This window comes from Eulemur rufifrons, chromosome 30 (assembly GCF_041146395.1).
Source record: "Eulemur rufifrons isolate Redbay chromosome 30, OSU_ERuf_1, whole genome shotgun sequence".
Lineage (NCBI taxonomy): Eukaryota > Metazoa > Chordata > Mammalia > Primates > Lemuridae > Eulemur > Eulemur rufifrons.
The window spans coordinates 53,412,283-53,429,978 of record NC_091012.1 but is presented as its reverse complement, the minus strand read 5'-3'; the positions used below and the strand labels follow the sequence as shown (position 1 = coordinate 53,429,978).

At 36.0% G+C, this 17,696-nt stretch overlaps 1 protein-coding gene across 1 annotated transcript in view; it reads left to right on the top strand.

Moving 5' to 3' along the window:
* DOCK11 (dedicator of cytokinesis 11) overlaps positions 1 to 12,269 on the top strand; it is a 172,496-nt gene extending 160,227 nt beyond the window's left edge. Inside the window, exons 47-53 of the mRNA XM_069462875.1 lie at positions 1,021 to 1,134; positions 1,653 to 1,799; positions 5,545 to 5,755; positions 6,115 to 6,305; positions 6,759 to 6,859; positions 8,143 to 8,281; positions 11,802 to 12,269. Of these exons, the coding sequence (XP_069318976.1) occupies positions 1,021 to 1,134; positions 1,653 to 1,799; positions 5,545 to 5,755; positions 6,115 to 6,305; positions 6,759 to 6,859; positions 8,143 to 8,281; positions 11,802 to 11,921 (1,023 nt within the window). The 3' untranslated portion in view covers positions 11,922 to 12,269. The remainder of the gene's footprint in view (positions 1 to 1,020; positions 1,135 to 1,652; positions 1,800 to 5,544; positions 5,756 to 6,114; positions 6,306 to 6,758; positions 6,860 to 8,142; positions 8,282 to 11,801) is intronic.
* Positions 12,270 to 17,696: the final 5,427 nt, after the last annotated feature.

Sequence of the window (17,696 nt, the reverse complement as noted above, 5' to 3'; positions counted from 1 at the left end):
GATATGTCACATAAAAGGAATACAGATCTAACATCCCTAATCCAAAATCCGAAATACTCCAAAATCCAAAACTTTTTGAGCGCCAACATGATGCCAAAAGGAAATACTCATTGGAGCATTTTGGATTGGTTCCTATTTCTCCGTATCCTCACCAACATTTGTTTTCTGGTGTTTTGTTTTGTTTTGTTTTATTACAGCCATCTTAGTAAATGTGAAGTGGTATCTCGTTGTGGTTTGTTTTGCATTTCCTTAATGACAGTGATGTTGAACATCTTTTTGTGTGCTTGTTTGACCATTTGTATATCTTCTTTGAAGATATGTTTATTAAATTCCTTTGCCCATTTTAAAAATTTGGTTGTTTGTCTTTTGTTGTTGAGTGGTAAGAGTTCTTTATATATTATGGGTGCTAAACCCTTATCAGATCTGTGATTTGCAAATATTTTCTTCCATTCTTTAGGTGATCTTTCACATTCTTGATAATGTTCTTTTCACAGTGTGCTCCCTTTTTCTGGGTGTGCAGAAAAATATATTCTTTAGAAATGTTTGTGAATGCATAAAAAAAGCAGCCCTCCCTGAGGCTTACACTATTACTTATTTTTATATGTGCATTTAATTTTCATCTCCAAAAGTTTTGAGATGGATTGTTTATTCTCATATCTCTACCTAAGGGCTCAAGCAAAGCATTTTGCTGTTCTTTTAGTTAAAATAATTCAGATGTATAGAAAATATCTTGATAATACAGTATTCTAAATGTATAAATTGCCGCTGAGATGTGAATAAAATGAAGCGTGATATTAAGAAATACAGTGTTACTTGAGCATTTTAAATGCTACTCTTAGACCAAAAGCTGTTGAGGAATTTTATCTAATTGTTACAACGGAGGGGGGAGTGTATATCCCCACCAAAACCATTTTGAAAAGAAAATATTTGTGCTTTTTATTCTTGTATTGTATATTCGTCTTGAACACATCTGGTAATTAACCAAAAGACAAAGCTGATTTGTATATTCTCATTTTTCAGAAACTTACTCAAGTTTATAGAACTCTTCATGGAGCTTACACAAAAATTCTGGAGGTTATGCACACCAAAAAAAGACTTTTAGGCACTTTCTTTAGAGTTGCCTTTTATGGCCAAGTGAGTATACTTTAGTTCATAAAGTTTTTTAAAAAATATTCACCTTTGAATGATTAGATTACTATAGCAGCAATTATTGGTTCTAGGATTCTGTCTAGATAGACTGCCTATTACAACAGCAGGGGGCCTCTTTTGTAAGTTTAAAGTTCACTTTGGTTCTCATATCTAAATCTATTAGGTCAGAATACAACAAACAAGGTTTGTATTTCTCCCTCAGTTTCATTTTGTGTTAAACTTCTTAAAGTATATATTAAATATCTAGTAGTTACAACCTTTAATAAAAAACAGGTAAGTATACAGGGAAGGAGAAAAATCTCAGGCCAATAACTTGTTCATATGACTGTGAATTTGAAAATTCTCATTTATTTGAATTTAAAATGGTAAAATATACATGGGGCTTTTAGTAATATTATTAAAAATGTATTTCTAATATATTATTAGTTACTTAGGAGATTTTATTTAAATGCTATGTTTGTTAATACTATTTATAAATTATTATTTGTTTAACTTTGTAATAGTCTTTTTTTGAAGAAGAGGATGGAAAAGAGTACATCTATAAAGAGCCAAAGCTCACCGGCCTCTCAGAGATTTCCTTGAGACTTGTTAAACTTTATGGTGAAAAATTTGGTACAGAGAATGTCAAAATAATTCAGGATTCAGACAAGGTAAAATATGCCCTGAATTTTGAAATCATTTTTAGTTCCAGGCATGATGTATTACCCCCGACTTTTCCCTTTTTTAGCTGGTGGAGGAGAAGCATGGAAATAGAGCCTTCCAGATAATGAAAGAAATGGGACAGGGGCTTTGGAGTCAGAGATACCAGGATTCAATTCTCTATTCTCTACCATTCGCTAGCTGTGTGACTATGGGGGAGTCACGTAACCTTTCTATGCTTCATTTTTCTCATGAGTAAAATGGAGATAATAACAGTACCTTCCTCATGTGGTTATTGTATGGATTAAATGAGTTAATATATGGAACGTGATTAGAGTTCCTGGTACATAAAAAGCATTCACTAATAATAACAGAAGTTAGCATGCTAAATGAAAGTTAGCTATTATTGTAAATGCCGTTATACATCATGATTCTCAGTTACATACTTAATGATTAAAATCATCTTGGGAGTACACATTTTATTCCAAGAGATCCTTAGTTCAGTAGTAGTGATTGTAGTTACATTTGCAATGAAGTAGGTTTAGGAGACATGCCTTGAGCCTTGCTCTAAAGGTCATCCATCCCACTAGGCCCTGCCAAGGCAGGGTAAGAAAGGCCCTTTCCTATGAAATGCATGGCTCCCTATAGACAGAATTTTGGCAAAGCACAGTAGGAAAGCCTGACTGTCCTTAGTTGCCATGGTTGTGTCCGGGATGAAAGCTGATTTTTAAGATAGGAAAGACCTATACAGTTCAGGGTTTGAACCCACAGCAATATTTACTGAGTAACTATGATTTGCACAGTGCTGTACAAAGCACTTAGAAGCTAATGGGCAGCATTGCCAGAGTGAAAAGCCCGTGGCACTGGTAATGACACTTTGTTGTCTGCCATGAAAATAATCTCTTCACTTTGTAGACTTACCTATAGACCTCTTAGAGATGGTTTTATCTTAAACATATGCTTAAGACATTTAAAAATAGATTTGGACAACAGATGATTTTCTCTCCTCACAGGCTTGCTCCCACACTATTGATTAGTATGTAAGTACAAAGGTAATGAACAGCATGCAGTTTTCTACTTTATTCAGCCTCTGAAAACCTGGCCAAAGGGTGCAACTGACAAACCAGTATCAGACAGCTGGACTCCTGACATTATTTGTTATGTACCATATTTTAATCATTCCCCATAGGCAACAAACATAATAAGCAGTTCCTACTTTAAAATTTTTTTTTCTTAATGTGTGAAAGTAAAAAATTAAAAACACTCAGACCAGGCATGGTGGCTCACACCTGTAATCCTAGCACTCTGGTAGGCCGAGGCGGGAGGATCTCTTGAGCTCAGGAGTTTGAGACCAGCCTGAGCAAGAATGAGACCCTGTCTCTACTAAAAATAGAAAAATTAGCCAGGTGCAGTGGTGCATGCCTGTAGTCCCAGCTACTTGGAAGGCTAAGGCAGGGGGATCCCTCAAGCCCAGGAGTGTGAAGATACAGTGAGCTTTGACACCACTGCACTCTATCCTGGGCAACAAAAGCAAGACCCTGTCTCAGAAAAACCCCCCAAATTTAAAAACACTCTTTTACCTTGCCAAAGAACAAAATCTACTTAAGAATAGAGGAAATTTGAAGAGGAGTTTGGCAATATCTTCCAATATTTTACATATGTATGTCCTTGGACCCAACAACTTCACATTGAAGATTTTATCTTATAAATGTACACACATAAAGGCATTAAAAAGAATGAGAGATTTACGTGTCCGTGTAAACCTATCAGGATATATTATTGAGGGGAAAAAAAGCGAGGTGTAGGACTATAAGAATAGTATGATCACATTTGTGTAAAAACTGATATTTCATATATACTTAGTTACATAAGCTTAGGAAGTTTTTGGAATTAAACACACAAAATCATTAACCATGTTTGTCCCTGAGGAATGGGACTAGAGTCTTAGGTGGGAAGAAAGAAGTCTTTTTGCTTTTCATGTATACCCTGTGTAATGTTGAAATGTTTTAATATACATATATTTTACTTTTATAAGGTTAAATATCAGGCTTGACCTCTTTTTTATTTCCCTTTATGTTTTGTCTTAGCAAGATAATTACCTCAACTATCTCCTGATGTCTCTCTGGAGAAATCTAGCTTTTGAATGGGAGAGAAAAGAAGATTAAGGTTTCTGAAGACAGGCTTATAGATTTTTTCTGTGTGAGAACAAGTAGAATGACTTTAAGAGAAGTTAAAGATGCTAAGTTTTCTATCCCCTGTCCATTGTCTTGCATATGTGGAGAAATAAAAGGGATACAGGGACTATTTCTTGAGAGGTTTTGTGGGTTTTGTTTCTTTTTATTTTTTTCTCCCACTAAACACAAAAAGGTCTATCACAAAGTAAGGATATTGACAGTCACCAACACCCAAGGCACAAAGCAGATTTAGTTGGGAGAACACTGAAAGAGGATCCTGGCCATTGTCTGGAGTGACTCGAGAGACTGCCAGAGGGAGGGTTTAGGGTCCACAGATTGAAGCTCCAACAGGAACAGTTCTGGAATTTACCTCTAGCAGCATGGCTTCTTAACTTAGAATTTAGACTATTGATGAAATGGTCCATAACTACAGCTATACTTTCATGTCTCTAAAGTAGAACCATTGTACTTTCTTGTGGTCCCCTTCCTACATAGGATACGATTAAAATAATGCAGTCAAGAGTACTCACTCTTGGCCAGGCGCGGTAGCTCACGCCTGTAATCCTAGCACTCTGGGAGGCTGAGGCGGGTGGATCGTTTGAACTCAGGAGTTCAAGACCAGCCTGAGCAAGAGCAAGATGCCATCTCTACTAAAAATAGAAAGAAATTAGCTGGACAGCTAAAAATATATGGAAAAAATTAGCTGGGCATGGTGGCACATGCCTGTAGTCCCAGCTACTTGGGAGGCTGAAGAAGGATCCCTTGAGCCCAGGAGTTTGAGGTTGCTGTGAGCTAGGCTGACGCCACGGCACTCTAGCCTGGGCAACAGAGCAAGACTCTGTCTCCAAAAAAAAAAAAAAAAAGAGTACCCACTCTTACAATGTCAAGCACTGGGGATGTGCAAAGTGGTAAACTTTTCTGTAGGTTAATGAAGTAATATATATCAAAGTCCTTAATACCATATAAATTTTTAACTAAGCAATTTCTTTTCTAGGAATTTATCCTAAGGAAAAAATCAGAAAATAATGCACAGAAAATAAGGCTGTTCATCAAAACATTACTTACAATAGCAAAATGTTGGAAAACAACCTGTTAGTGAGGGTATGGTCCAGTAAATCATGTTTATCCATACATCCACTAAAAGTCACGTCAATGACTACAATAATGATAATATATTTTTATTGAGGTGGAATTCATATAATGCACAATTAATTATTTTAATATATTTTTAATGAGTCATAATATAAAACAATGTTCAGTATGATCTCAGTTTCCTAAGAAAAAAGATAAGAAGAAAATGTATAAAAATGTGAATAATGGTCATTGTTAGTGGGAAGATTATGATAATTTTTATTTTCTTCTTACATTTTTGTAGTCTCCAAATAGGTTTCTATAACTTCTTTATAATCAGAAGTAAATGATCCTTAAAAAAAAGAACAAAAACCCCCTTCAGGTAGATATTCAGTCGGAAACACAATTACAATAGCAGTGTTCCTCATATGGTCTCAAAGCACTTAGTTTACCTATAATATCCTTTTCCCTTTCATTGAATTAAAAAAATAAAACCTTTCGTATTTTATAGGTGAATGTCAAAGAGCTTGATCCAAAATATGCTCATATCCAAGTTACTTATGTGAAGCCCTACTTTGATGACAAAGAACTCATAGAAAGAAAGACCGAATTTGAAAGAAATCACAATATCAACAGATTTGTCTTTGAGGCTCCTTATACTTTATCAGGCAAAAAGCAAGGCTGTATAGAAGAACAGTGCAAACGCCGTACAATCTTGACTAGTAAGTAGGACTTTGTTTTATTTGTCTTGCTCCTTTTTGATACACAGAAGTAGCAGCTGGCCAGCAGGAGCATGTAACTGAAATTTTAATCATTCTTTGTTCTGCTGTGCAGTTACAAGTTTGCACAAACATATCCATGTGATAAAGCATCGTTTTCCTACATGTCATTCATGATTGCTCATAAAGAGGTATCTCATAAAGAGAATTTTTCTCTCAGTCCTGAAGTACTATATGGAACCCTAAGGCATCTTCTAGAGAAAGCATGGGGAGAATTAAGCACAGTAGATTTTTTTCTTTAATTTAGCTGTTTTTAACAAATGATTTTTTAAGACAGTAAATCAATCTTAACATTTTAATAGCTTCCAACTCGTTTCCCTACGTGAAGAAGAGGATTCCCATAAACTGTGAACAGCAGATTAATTTAAAACCAATTGATGTTGCTACTGATGAAATAAAAGATAAAACTGCAGAGCTGCAAAAGCTTTGCTCCTCTGCTGATGTGGACATGATTCAGCTCCAACTTAAATTGCAAGGCTGTGTTTCTGTGCAGGTACGTTGGTTGCCCAAGATGTATTAAATGTTTCTTGATTTTTCTCTTGCTTTCATAAGGGCACAGAGCAAGCATTAATTGTAATTGTGTGTTGTGCTCCTATTGAGTGCAAAAACCTGTGCATTATTTTTTCTTAACTTAAGGGAAAAATTGTATTTAATTTTTACAAATTTTGTGTTATATCAGAGGACTTTAACATAAATGCCTATGACTCTAGTCAAGCCCTATATTTACGCATCAGAAATCATTAACTAACTTACTGGAATATCATTATTGTAGATTATTTGTTTTAGTTAATGGTTTTCTCAAATAAATTTGTAGAGAGCATAATAAATACATTATTCAGAAATGGATTTCTTATGTATTGGGGGGCTTTTTAATAAAAAGAGATGCAAAAACTGCTTTTGAGTATTACATTCTGATGGCACTCATTTTTCTCCTTTTGTAATTTAGGTCAATGCTGGTCCATTAGCATATGCAAGGGCTTTCTTAAATGACAGTCAAGCCAGCAAGTACCCACCTAAGAAAGTGAATGAGTTGAAAGACATGTTTAGGTAAGTGTCTTGTAGTTTTCAGGTTAAATCCCTATTCTTCTGCTCCATTTTCTTCTTAAAAACAAAACCAAAACCCCAAAGTATTCACCGAATAGCACCCCTCCCGAAAAGGACATTCTCTGAGCTCTTTTAATATCTACGTGACCTCCAAATGGTACTTTAAGTAGAAAGGAAATGTGTGATCTGTCTCATCCTGCAGGATATTAATAATGCCCTTAGTGAAAAGAGATTAAATATGCCAATTTCCTATGTTGCTTTGAGTATTTTAAGTGATACAAACACAAGCCTACATTCATTATGTGATTTCCTCCTTTGCCCAAATGACCTCGTGTTATAGCATTTCAGATCATTTAGGGTAGGAATAAAGGTGGGGCTAGAAGGGCTGCATAGGCTGGCTGCTATCCTGTGTCCTTAATTCCACCTGAATTCTGCCAGTCTAAGGCATGCAATATCTTCGGTGGGCAGCCCTGTAAGCTAAAAGATGTATAAATGGGCTTACATTAGAAAACAATCTGTTTAATATATGTAAAAGGAGCTTGCATTCAGAACAAGAGAAACAGTTGAGTGAAATAGACTAAGGAGAATGATAAGCTGTCCACTGATTTGCACCCAAGTTATTTCATTTGCTTTTCCTGTCTGTGTGTTATCACCTGCTCCAGGTTGCAGAGTATCCAGTAGTCATTCATTCACCAGTAATTGCTAGTGCTCAAAATGCACAAAAGACACTATTAGTTGCTATGACAGGGATATAAAATGAATGGGCAATGAGGTACTTTTTCCCCTAAGACCTATATTCTAATTGTGGACATTAAACATAAGCACATGAAATAATGGAAAAATACTTTTATGATAGGTGATCAGCTCTCTGTGCCCACTCTTAACATCCAGGGAATATCCTTCACACCAATAGCACCCAGCACTGGACTGGGCACATAATAAGCCCAATATAAATTCTTTTTGAATGAATGACTCATTATCTACATGTGCAAATTAATATTAGCAAAACTTTAGCTGATATAATACCAAGTAAATGATTGAGCCAGTAGGTTTTCTAGAAGGTATGTGTCTTGAGCCAGGTCTTAAAGAAGATAAGAAACTGGAGAGCAAAGGCAGAAGAGAAAGGAGAAGGTATTTCAGACTTAGGAAGTAACATTAACAAATGCACAGTGAGAAAATATGGGATTCTGATCTTCCTTCTAGGTAAGCCACGGTTAATGATTGATTATCAGTGAAACTTCGTAAGAATAAATAACAAAACCTTTATCTTTGATGTGTATCCACAGGAAATTCATACAGGCATGCAGCATTGCACTTGAACTAAATGAGCGGCTAATTAAAGAAGATCAAGTTGAGTACCATGAAGGGCTAAAGTCAAATTTCAGAGACATGGTGAAAGAATTGTCAGACATTATCCATGAGCAGGCAAGTATTAGGGTGGTTGAAAATGAAAACATGATCTGAGGTCCCTAAAGTATTGCTTAGAAAAATCTGTTAGTTCAAAATGCATTACCTTAAGGTTATTAACTCTGTATTTTAAAATTTGTTCATGTTATCTTTAATCATTTATATAATATAATGCAAATCAAATTTGAAGCAATTATCTAAAGCCATTACTAGAGCAATTATCAGTCATTAACTATTTTGTTCTTTGTGCTACAATATCATTAGAAGTGACTAGATGAGCAAGTGTGAATTGATCTACTGTGAACATGGATAAGTGTCTCTCAAGAAGAGTCCTGGAGAAGTAAAATGATTGGTTCGGTAGCCAAGTCCCTAACTGAGTATCCCTATCTTGGCTGTTAAGAAATTAGGTACTGTCCTTTAGGTGATATCCTAAGTGATTTCCAAAATTTGAGGATTGTTTTCATGCCCATACAGCCTGCAAAATTCTCTGTTGTCATAAAACTTATTAGGATTTTAATCTATGAACTGAGTGTGAGTGACAATTATAGCTAACTTAGTAAAACACAGTCTGCAAAATATAAAAGTGAAGACTAGATCACCCCTTTAGCCAAATTATATCATAATTAAGTAGTTATAACTTTTATATACCTGGTGACCTTTATAGAAAACCTGAGTACTCCTGGATTGTCTCGCTAAACTTCATTCCTATATTGGGGTCCTGAAATTTGTGTTTACAGCCACTCTGTACATGTACATCTGAAACGTGCTTGTAAAAGTCGTGAGCTTATAAAGTCTCCTTCATTTCCTCACTAAGGAAAATGCCCAATAAGATAAATATTTGTCCCAGAAACACTGCAAAGGCTCAATTTTTAAGAAATTAAGGATCCTTAAAAGAAACAAGGGTAACTATACCCTTTTAAGGAACACATTTTTGAAGCTGGTCCTGAAAAAGAGAACCTCATTTGTCCTGATATCTGCATTTCAGTGATTGCCACAAAGGGTGTACTTACAAATAGGCCCAGTGTTTAGTACCCAAAGAACTGCAGTGCACTGATGGGGGAAAAGCAGAGGAGAAAGAGTTCTAGGACAACAAAAATTATTAATAGTTGACTTTCAATTAAACTCTACATCTCTGAATTTATTTTGTGTACTTTTTCTTAGAAAGAACTGTGCTAAATTTCATTACAATTAGCCCAAGGTTGCACTGAGTGACTAGGAGTCTACTTTCCAACCATTGTCATCTTCCCAGCATGGAGAATCAGGGCCAGCCAGACTGTCATCATTCCCATCTGTTTAATGAGACCAGTTACCCCAGTCTCCTGTATGCCCATTCTCTGCAGCTGGGAATCCTGATGGCTTGAGGAGTCTGGAATCAGTGTTCTGTGTCTCTTCTTTTGCCATCTTTACTTCTGTTAGCCAACTTAGGAATGAGTGCAAACAGCTCCAAGGTATCCCTTTACTGCGCAGTTTTCAGAAGCCCTTTTTTCCCTCCTTCCCAAAGCAGCCAGGTGAGCAGGACTAGGAGAGTAGGGAGCCATTCCACTTCCTGTACTGTCTGTATCTTAAGCTCATCTCATGAGTACAATGCGGATATACCTCTCTTCACCATCGCTGTTCTGGGGTATACTGTTATCGAATAGACTACATAATTTGTTTTTAGAAACTATCTGGTTTATGGGTTTTTATAATACAGAGATAAAACAGCAAAACTCCTCCTTCACAAAAGAGATAAGAAATTGCACATGCTGTTTTTAGCCAGTGTATACTATATTACAGTTATTTCCCATTTGCATACAGCTGCAGACCTAGTCTTGAACTCTAAGTTATTCAAATTGAAAGCAAATTTTTTAATTTGCTATTATTATTGTGATCAAGATATTAAGAGTAGTTGTTCTATAAAGTTTTTTCCCCCTGAAGCATGGATTATTTTTCAAATCTGCTGTCACATTTCCCATCTGTCTGTATCAGTTATTCCCAGAAATCATGGCTATTTTTCTTGGTTGTAGAGACCAGTATTTTAGACCCTTGATATTATATACTGATGGCTAACCAAGAAAACTCTTAGTTTCTTTTCACTTACATTTGTACAAGCTAGCTATCTTGTCATAACATGTCATATCCAGATATGCCTTACTTTAGGCAAATGTTGATTTATGATGAATTTTTATAAATCAATTAATGTTTCCCATTAGTTTCATGTAAAAGAGAGCCTTCTTTTAGTCATACATTTGAGACATATAATAAGCCACAAAGTGAGACAAAGTGTTAATGTGTACTGAAATATGAAATATTCTGTTGAGCTCCATAAATGATTACTTGATAAAAAGACATGGCCTGGATATTCCTTGGCCCTTTTCAATGTAATCTATTAAAGTATACCAAAGTATACAGTCCTTTTAAAACCTTCTTCAAGCTTTTGACTTTTTAAAAAGGATTTATATTATCTTGTAACTACTAATTGCAGATTTCTTAAGCAGATAGAATTGTGATGGCCATTGTAGTGTCCACTTGGTATGTTTTGTTAATTCTACGCAGTGAGTACCCTATATGCTTGTTACATTCTGACAGACATGGATAATCAATTATTCATCTTTTAAACTTCTAATATGCTTTCAGATTAGTGTCATGAGTTAAGGTTTTTATAAGAAGAAATTTCTCTATTGTATGTAGACTTTATTGAAGCCTTGTGATTTGTAGCAACACAAATGATACACCTCAGTATTGCCACTTTAGACCAATTGGCAGGCATAATAATGAAGTTTCAAAGCTAAATTGAGAACGAGGTATTGAAAGCTTTAGACCTAAGGTAGAACCTTTTAGTAAAGAGGATGGATATAATGTGTACACTATTCTTTTGCTCCATCTAATCTAAGTGTAAGATTCATCTTAATTTTGCTTTGAATCACACAAAATGGATAATTTAAAAAATATTTATACTAATATGAATGTATATGTTTACATACTTATGGGAATATGACATTTACATTTTATATTTATGCAACTCTTTATTTCCAAGAAAAATTTTCCATATCAATTAGCTTATATAATTACAGTATATCTTTTAAAATGTACACTTAGGACTCATCTTTATTTAGTATTGTTTCCAAGTCTCCTGGGAAGGAGCATGGGTATCTGCATGTTGAAAAGTCCCAAAGGTGATTCTGAGAACCACTGTGTTTAGAAGATGATCCATAAACTGATATCAGAGTCCACTGTTTAGAGCTCTTTTTATGACCATCTGTTTGACATTTTAAAGATTACATTACCTCTTGCTTTTTATTGGAATTTGCATTTTACAATCTTTGTTTTTCTTTATGAGTAACTAGATCTTTTCTGCTTTTTTGATATGCTGCCTTCGTAATACAGCTTTGAAGACTTAAGTCGGTAATGTTTTTTTTTTTTTTTGCTCTTTCTGCTTTCTGTCAAATAGCTAAGTGTCAGTGATAAATTGAAATATGCCTGTAATTTCATATACACATTCTTTTTTGGCAGTGGTTATTTTGCTTCATGATAACCAGGTGGATTTCTTTTGTTTTAGATACTGCAAGAAGACACAATGCATTCTCCCTGGATGAGCAACACATTACACGTATTTTGTGCAATTAGTGGTACATCGAGTGACAGAGGTTATGGTTCCCCGAGATATGCTGAAGTGTGAGGAAATGCAGATGTAAATGACGATGAGACTGACCTTTCTCAGGAATATTCGGAGCTGTGCAAATGTTAAAACTTACAAGATTTGATATACGTGGAGTGTTTCCTCCTGACACCAAAATCTTCATGCTTTCAAACAGGGTGCTTACATATTTGTAAATATTTAAGCAACTTGAAAGTGCCTGGAAAATTGCACCACTGTGCTTGGTTTGTACTTTTTTAGGTAAATCTATATGCTGAAAAGTAGAGCTCAAAAACGTTAACTCAACTTGCTTAATTATTGCTTAAAATAATAATGGTACTATGTAAAATTGTATAATGGAACACAATAAAAGGTAAAACTTATTTGTAATTAGAAATGAAGGAAATGATACTTTGAACTTAGCATTTTTGTTGACAGGAAGCTCGATTCATTATCATCCTAATCCCTGGAGAAGAAAATTGATGACATTTCCATAAAACATGAATATTTCACATTGGGGAGACTATTTGAATTCTTTCCAATTAGTAGTCAAGGCTAGGCTAAAGAAGAAACCAAAAGAATTAACAGGAAGATTTTCAGAAGGAAAGGATATACGTAGAAATACCAATCTTACTATTCTCTGCAGGTTTGATTTGACGGCACTAGATAATCAAGTGGGTCTTTCTCCCACATATGAGACAAGAGGTACGAGGGATTTAAATGGGGTGTAGGTTTCAGTAGCAAGCAGCGTTTGTTTCCAGATCTTCATCATGTGGGCCTATCTATAAAGCTAAGCAAAACATTTCTGAGAATTTACAGTCAGTACATCCCATGCAACTTCAGAGCTTTAGCAGCAATCCGAGGTGGGAATTTTGTAATGATTATTTTCTTCAGTTATAAGGTTAACAAGCATTTTGATAGAACTTGATGGTTGCAACGTGACTTGGGTCAGTATACATAACCACAGATTTAGCAACTGCTAGTTTAGGATTACATTTCTATTTATTAAGAAATCTCAGATTACCTAAATAATTCAGGAAGAAACCATGGTGTTTTCAACCTTTTAAGCTTGAGTCATCCATATAATTTTGGCTGCCTTCCACATAAACTGTTCTAGACTTATTTTCCTTATTTAGCCCATTTTACAGATGAAAAACAGACACTGAAATATAAATGGACTGCATGGAGCCTTGGCTTTTTGAGTACTTCGTGATCAAGTAAATCTTAGAGATTATGCTCCTGGCTTGACCATTTTTCATTACATGTCATTTTTAAGCTTTCAGGGGAGCAGGAGCTTACTTATTAAAAGTTAATTTTGTATTTTAATAAGGGCCTTAAAGGCTTTGGAAGTATTTCAGAGGCAGTTTATAATTCCTTTATATCTTGGAGTAACCTGTAGAGTTATCAGTTTCACCTGTAAAGTGATCACGTTTGGAATGTATGTGTAAGAAACTATCACCTAGAGTGAATGCTGCCATGTGATAGGCATCTTAGGGAAACCCCAGCATTCTTCTGTCAATAACTAGTCCCTGTAACATCCCCCAGCATAGCATATGCATTGTGGGTAACTTTCAAAAGTATAATAAATGGCCTCTGTTCCCAAGGAGCTTACAATCTAGTTGAAGAGGCAAGATACACACAAAATTAAATAATATGAGAATTGATATGTGAGACATGAAAAGTTGTATATGAGTATTGCCAAATGAATCATAGTGTCCATAACTCTCATCACATTCACGGAAGGAGAGGTCACTGTGAATTGTAAATGTTCAGGGAGGGTTTCGTGAACAAAAGTAAGCTTCGAATGGGCTTTCAAAGATGGGAAGGGTATTCTAAGCTGGAAAGCAAAGGTGCAAAAAGAATTAGCATAAGTTCAGGGCATGGTGAGGAGACCAGTTTTGTTCAAGGGAGTGGTAGATGATAAACCTAGAAAGAAAGTTTGGACGTAGATTTTGGAAAGCCTTAAATAGCAGGCTAATGGTGTTTGGACTTTACTCAGTAAGCATGGGGAGCTAGTCAAGGTTTTTAAACAGAGAGATAATTAAATGTTATTTTTAGAAATTTAATCTTTTGGCCGGGCGCGGTGGCTCACGCCTGTAATCCTAGCACTCTGGGAGGCCGAGGTGGGCGGATCATTTGAGCTCAGGAGTTCGAGACCAGCCTGAGCAAGAGCGAGACCCCATCTCTACTAAAAATAGAAAGAAATTATATGGACAGCTAAAAAAAAATATATATAGAAAAAATTAGCCGGGCATGGTGGTGCATGCCTGTAGTCCCAGCTACTCGGGAGGCTGAGACAGGAGGATCGCTTGAGTTCAGGAGTTTGAGGTTGCTGTGAGCTAGGCTGACGCCACGGCACTCACTCTAGCCTGGGCAACAGAGTGAGACTCTGTCTCAAAAAAAAAAAAAAAAAAAAAGAAATTTAATCTTTTATATTGCTGCCAGATGTATTTGAGTTAGAGAGAGATGGAAATAAGGAAACCAATTAGTTATTGCAATAATCTAGTTATGAGTCCATAAGCCCCTAGACGTGAGTAATATGAACAAGAATGGAGAAGAAAGAACAAGTACAAGAGACATTATGTGGAAAGACTAGACAAGACTCATTAGATGGCTAAGGAGAAAAAAAGTAAAAGTCAAAGATAACTATGTGTCCTATGGCCAATGAGTTCTCTATGTCATGGCCCAATTTCACTAGATTTGTTTCTCCACCTTTCAGAGTAAAGGCAGAAAGCTATAGAGAACAAGGTGAGATAGACTAGAGAAAGCTAGATAAATCTGCATGTATTAAGTGTTGGCATTTACATAGTTTAATGATTTCATGAAATGATTTGGCCTCTACAAATGAATTCACACCAAAGAATACATTTCTGCAATACTGATTGTTTTGCAATTAAGCTTGAGTCCACATTCCCCTGGAAGCTGTTGTTTTGATAGTTTTTGAACATATTATGAAATGTGAATAAGTCACCATTGGTAGTGGTAATTTATCACAAAAGGGAAAACCAGAGATAAGAAATTTCATGCAAAATATCCTAGTAAGCAGTTGTCACCAATGACATCATGTATATAGATGGGACTGTTGTTATTATCATATTTATGTGATTTGGCTGCCTCTGAAAATACTATAAACATCTTTTTAATTTGTTTATTTCAAAATTTTACAGGGGTACAAACATTTAATTTACATATATTGCATTTGCACTGCCCGAGATAAACATCTTTTTAAAAATGAAAAAGAAAGCAGCAGTGGTAGCAACAGCCTTGGAATCTTGACCAATATATCATCATAAAAGTAGAGATGACTCACTAGTTAATTAATAAACTAGATAGGCCACCATAATACGAACCCAAGTCTTGTCTTTTCTTTCTTTTTTTTTTGATACAGAATCTCACTCTGTTGCCTGGGCTAGAGTGCCATGGTGTCAGCCTAGCTCACAGCAACCTCCAACTCCTGGGCTCAAGGGATCCTCCTGTCTCAGCCTCCCGAGTAGCTGGGACTACTGGCATGCACCACCATGCCCAGTTAATTTTTTCTATGTATTTTTAGTTGTCCAGCTAATTTCTTTCTATTTTTTTTTTTTTTTTTTAGTAGAGACGGGGTCTCGCTCTTGCTCAGGCTGATCTCAAACTCCTGAGCTCAAACGATCTACCCACCTCGGCCTCCCAGAGTGCTAGGATTACAGGCATGAGCCACCACGCCCGGCCCCAAGCCTTTTCTTATAAATTATTAGCCTTCTCTGAGGTGAAGAACCTGAATGATGTGTTAGAATAATAGAAATTTCTAAGCTCTTTAAAATATTAATAATTAGATCTATATCTCAGGCTTCTGATCCACAAAATGTTGGACAACCTTTAGTCTTAGTCTTGTTCTGACAGTACTAGTTCATCTATCAAAAGACAAAGGGAAAGGAAAAGATAAAAGTTGGTTGAGGATGGGGAGTGGGTTTGTGTAACAAGGCTATACCCCTGTCCTGGGAGTTGGTCAGTTAGAGTGCTTTGTTTATCTGGTTTTTCCAGTCTCTAAGCACATAGTGGTCACTCTTTAAGAAAAGCGTATGTATCTTTATCCAACTCCCAATTGAAGTTGTGGCTGTATTCATCAAAGATTTTGCCTGTGTACATGGCATTTTAAAACTTTTTGCAACATGTTTTTTCCCTTATTTTTTCCTCTTTATTGAGATATAATTCACATACCATACAATTTATCCATTTAAACTACACAGTCCACTGCCTTTTTTTTTTTTTTTTGCAACAGATTCTCACTCTGTTGCCCGGGCTAGAGTGCCATGGCATCTGCCTAGCTCACAGCAACCTCAAATTCCTGGGCTCAAGCAATCCTCCTGCCTCAGCCTCCTGAGTAGCTGGGACTATAGGTATGTGCCACCATGCCCAGCTAATTTTTTCTATATATTTTAGTTGTCCAGCTAATTTCTTTCTGTTTTTAGTAGAGACGGGATCTCACTCTCACTCAGGCTGGTCTTGAACTCCTGAGCTCAAATGATCCACCCACCTTGGCCTCCCAGAGTGCTAGGATTACAGGCATTGAGCCACCGCGCCCAGCCAGTCCTCTGCTTTTTAGTATATTCACAGAGTTGTGCAAGTATTACTATAATTTCAGTCATTTTCATCACCCCAAAAAGAGACCCTGTATGCATTAGTACTCACTCCTCAATTCCCACCAGTCACATCCCAGCTTCTGGCAACCACTGATCTACTTTCTGTCTCTACGGAGTTGCCTGTTCTAGATATTTCATGTAAACAAAATCATATAATATGTGCCCTTTTGGGTCTGGCTTCTTTCACATAGCATAATGTTTCCAATGTTCATTTGTGCTGTAACACAGGTATCAGTACTTCATTCTTTTTTGTGGCTGAATAATACTCCACTGTATGGATATGCCATATTTTATCCATTAGTTGATGGACATTTGGGTTATTTCCACTTTAATAGCTACTATGAATAATGTTGCTGTGAACACTCATGTATAAGTTTTTGTGTGGACATATTTTTAGTTCTCCTGGGCATATGCATAAGAGTGGAATTGCTGAGTCATATGGTAACTCTATGTTTAACCTTTTGAAGAACCGCCAGACTTTTTTCCACAACAGGTGCACCACTTTGTAATCCCACCAGCAGTGTGTGAGGATTCTAATTTCTCAGCATTCTTGACAACATTGGTTATTACTGCCTCTTTGATTATTGCCATCCTAGTGGGCATGAAATGGTATCTCATTCTGGTTTTCATTTGCATTTCCCTGATGGCTAATGTTGAGAATTCTTTCATGTGCTTATCAGCCATTTTTATAGCTTCTTCAGAGAAATATCTATTTAAGCCTTTAGCCCATTTTAAAATCAGGTTGGTTGTTTTTTTATTATTAAGTTTCAAGGGTTCTTTATATATTCTAGATTCAAGTCCCTTCTCAGATATATGATTCAAATATATTTCTCCTGTTCTGTGTGTTGCCTTTTCACTTTCATGACAATGTCTTTTGAAGTACTAAAGTTTTTAAATTTTGACGGAGTCCAATTTATCTATGTTTTCTTTGTTATATGTGCTTTGGTGTTGTATCTGAGAATACCTTGCGTAATCCAATTTCACAGAGATTTATACCTATGTTTTCTTCTAAGAGTTTTATAATTTTAACTCTTACTTTTAGGTCTTTGATCCATTTTGAGTTAATTTTGTATATAGTATCAGGTGGAGGTCCAAATTCATTCTTTTCCATGTGGATGTCCAGTTTTCCCTGCACCATTTGTTGAAAAAACTATTTCTTCCCCCACCGAATTTCCTTGGCACCCTTATCAAAAATGAA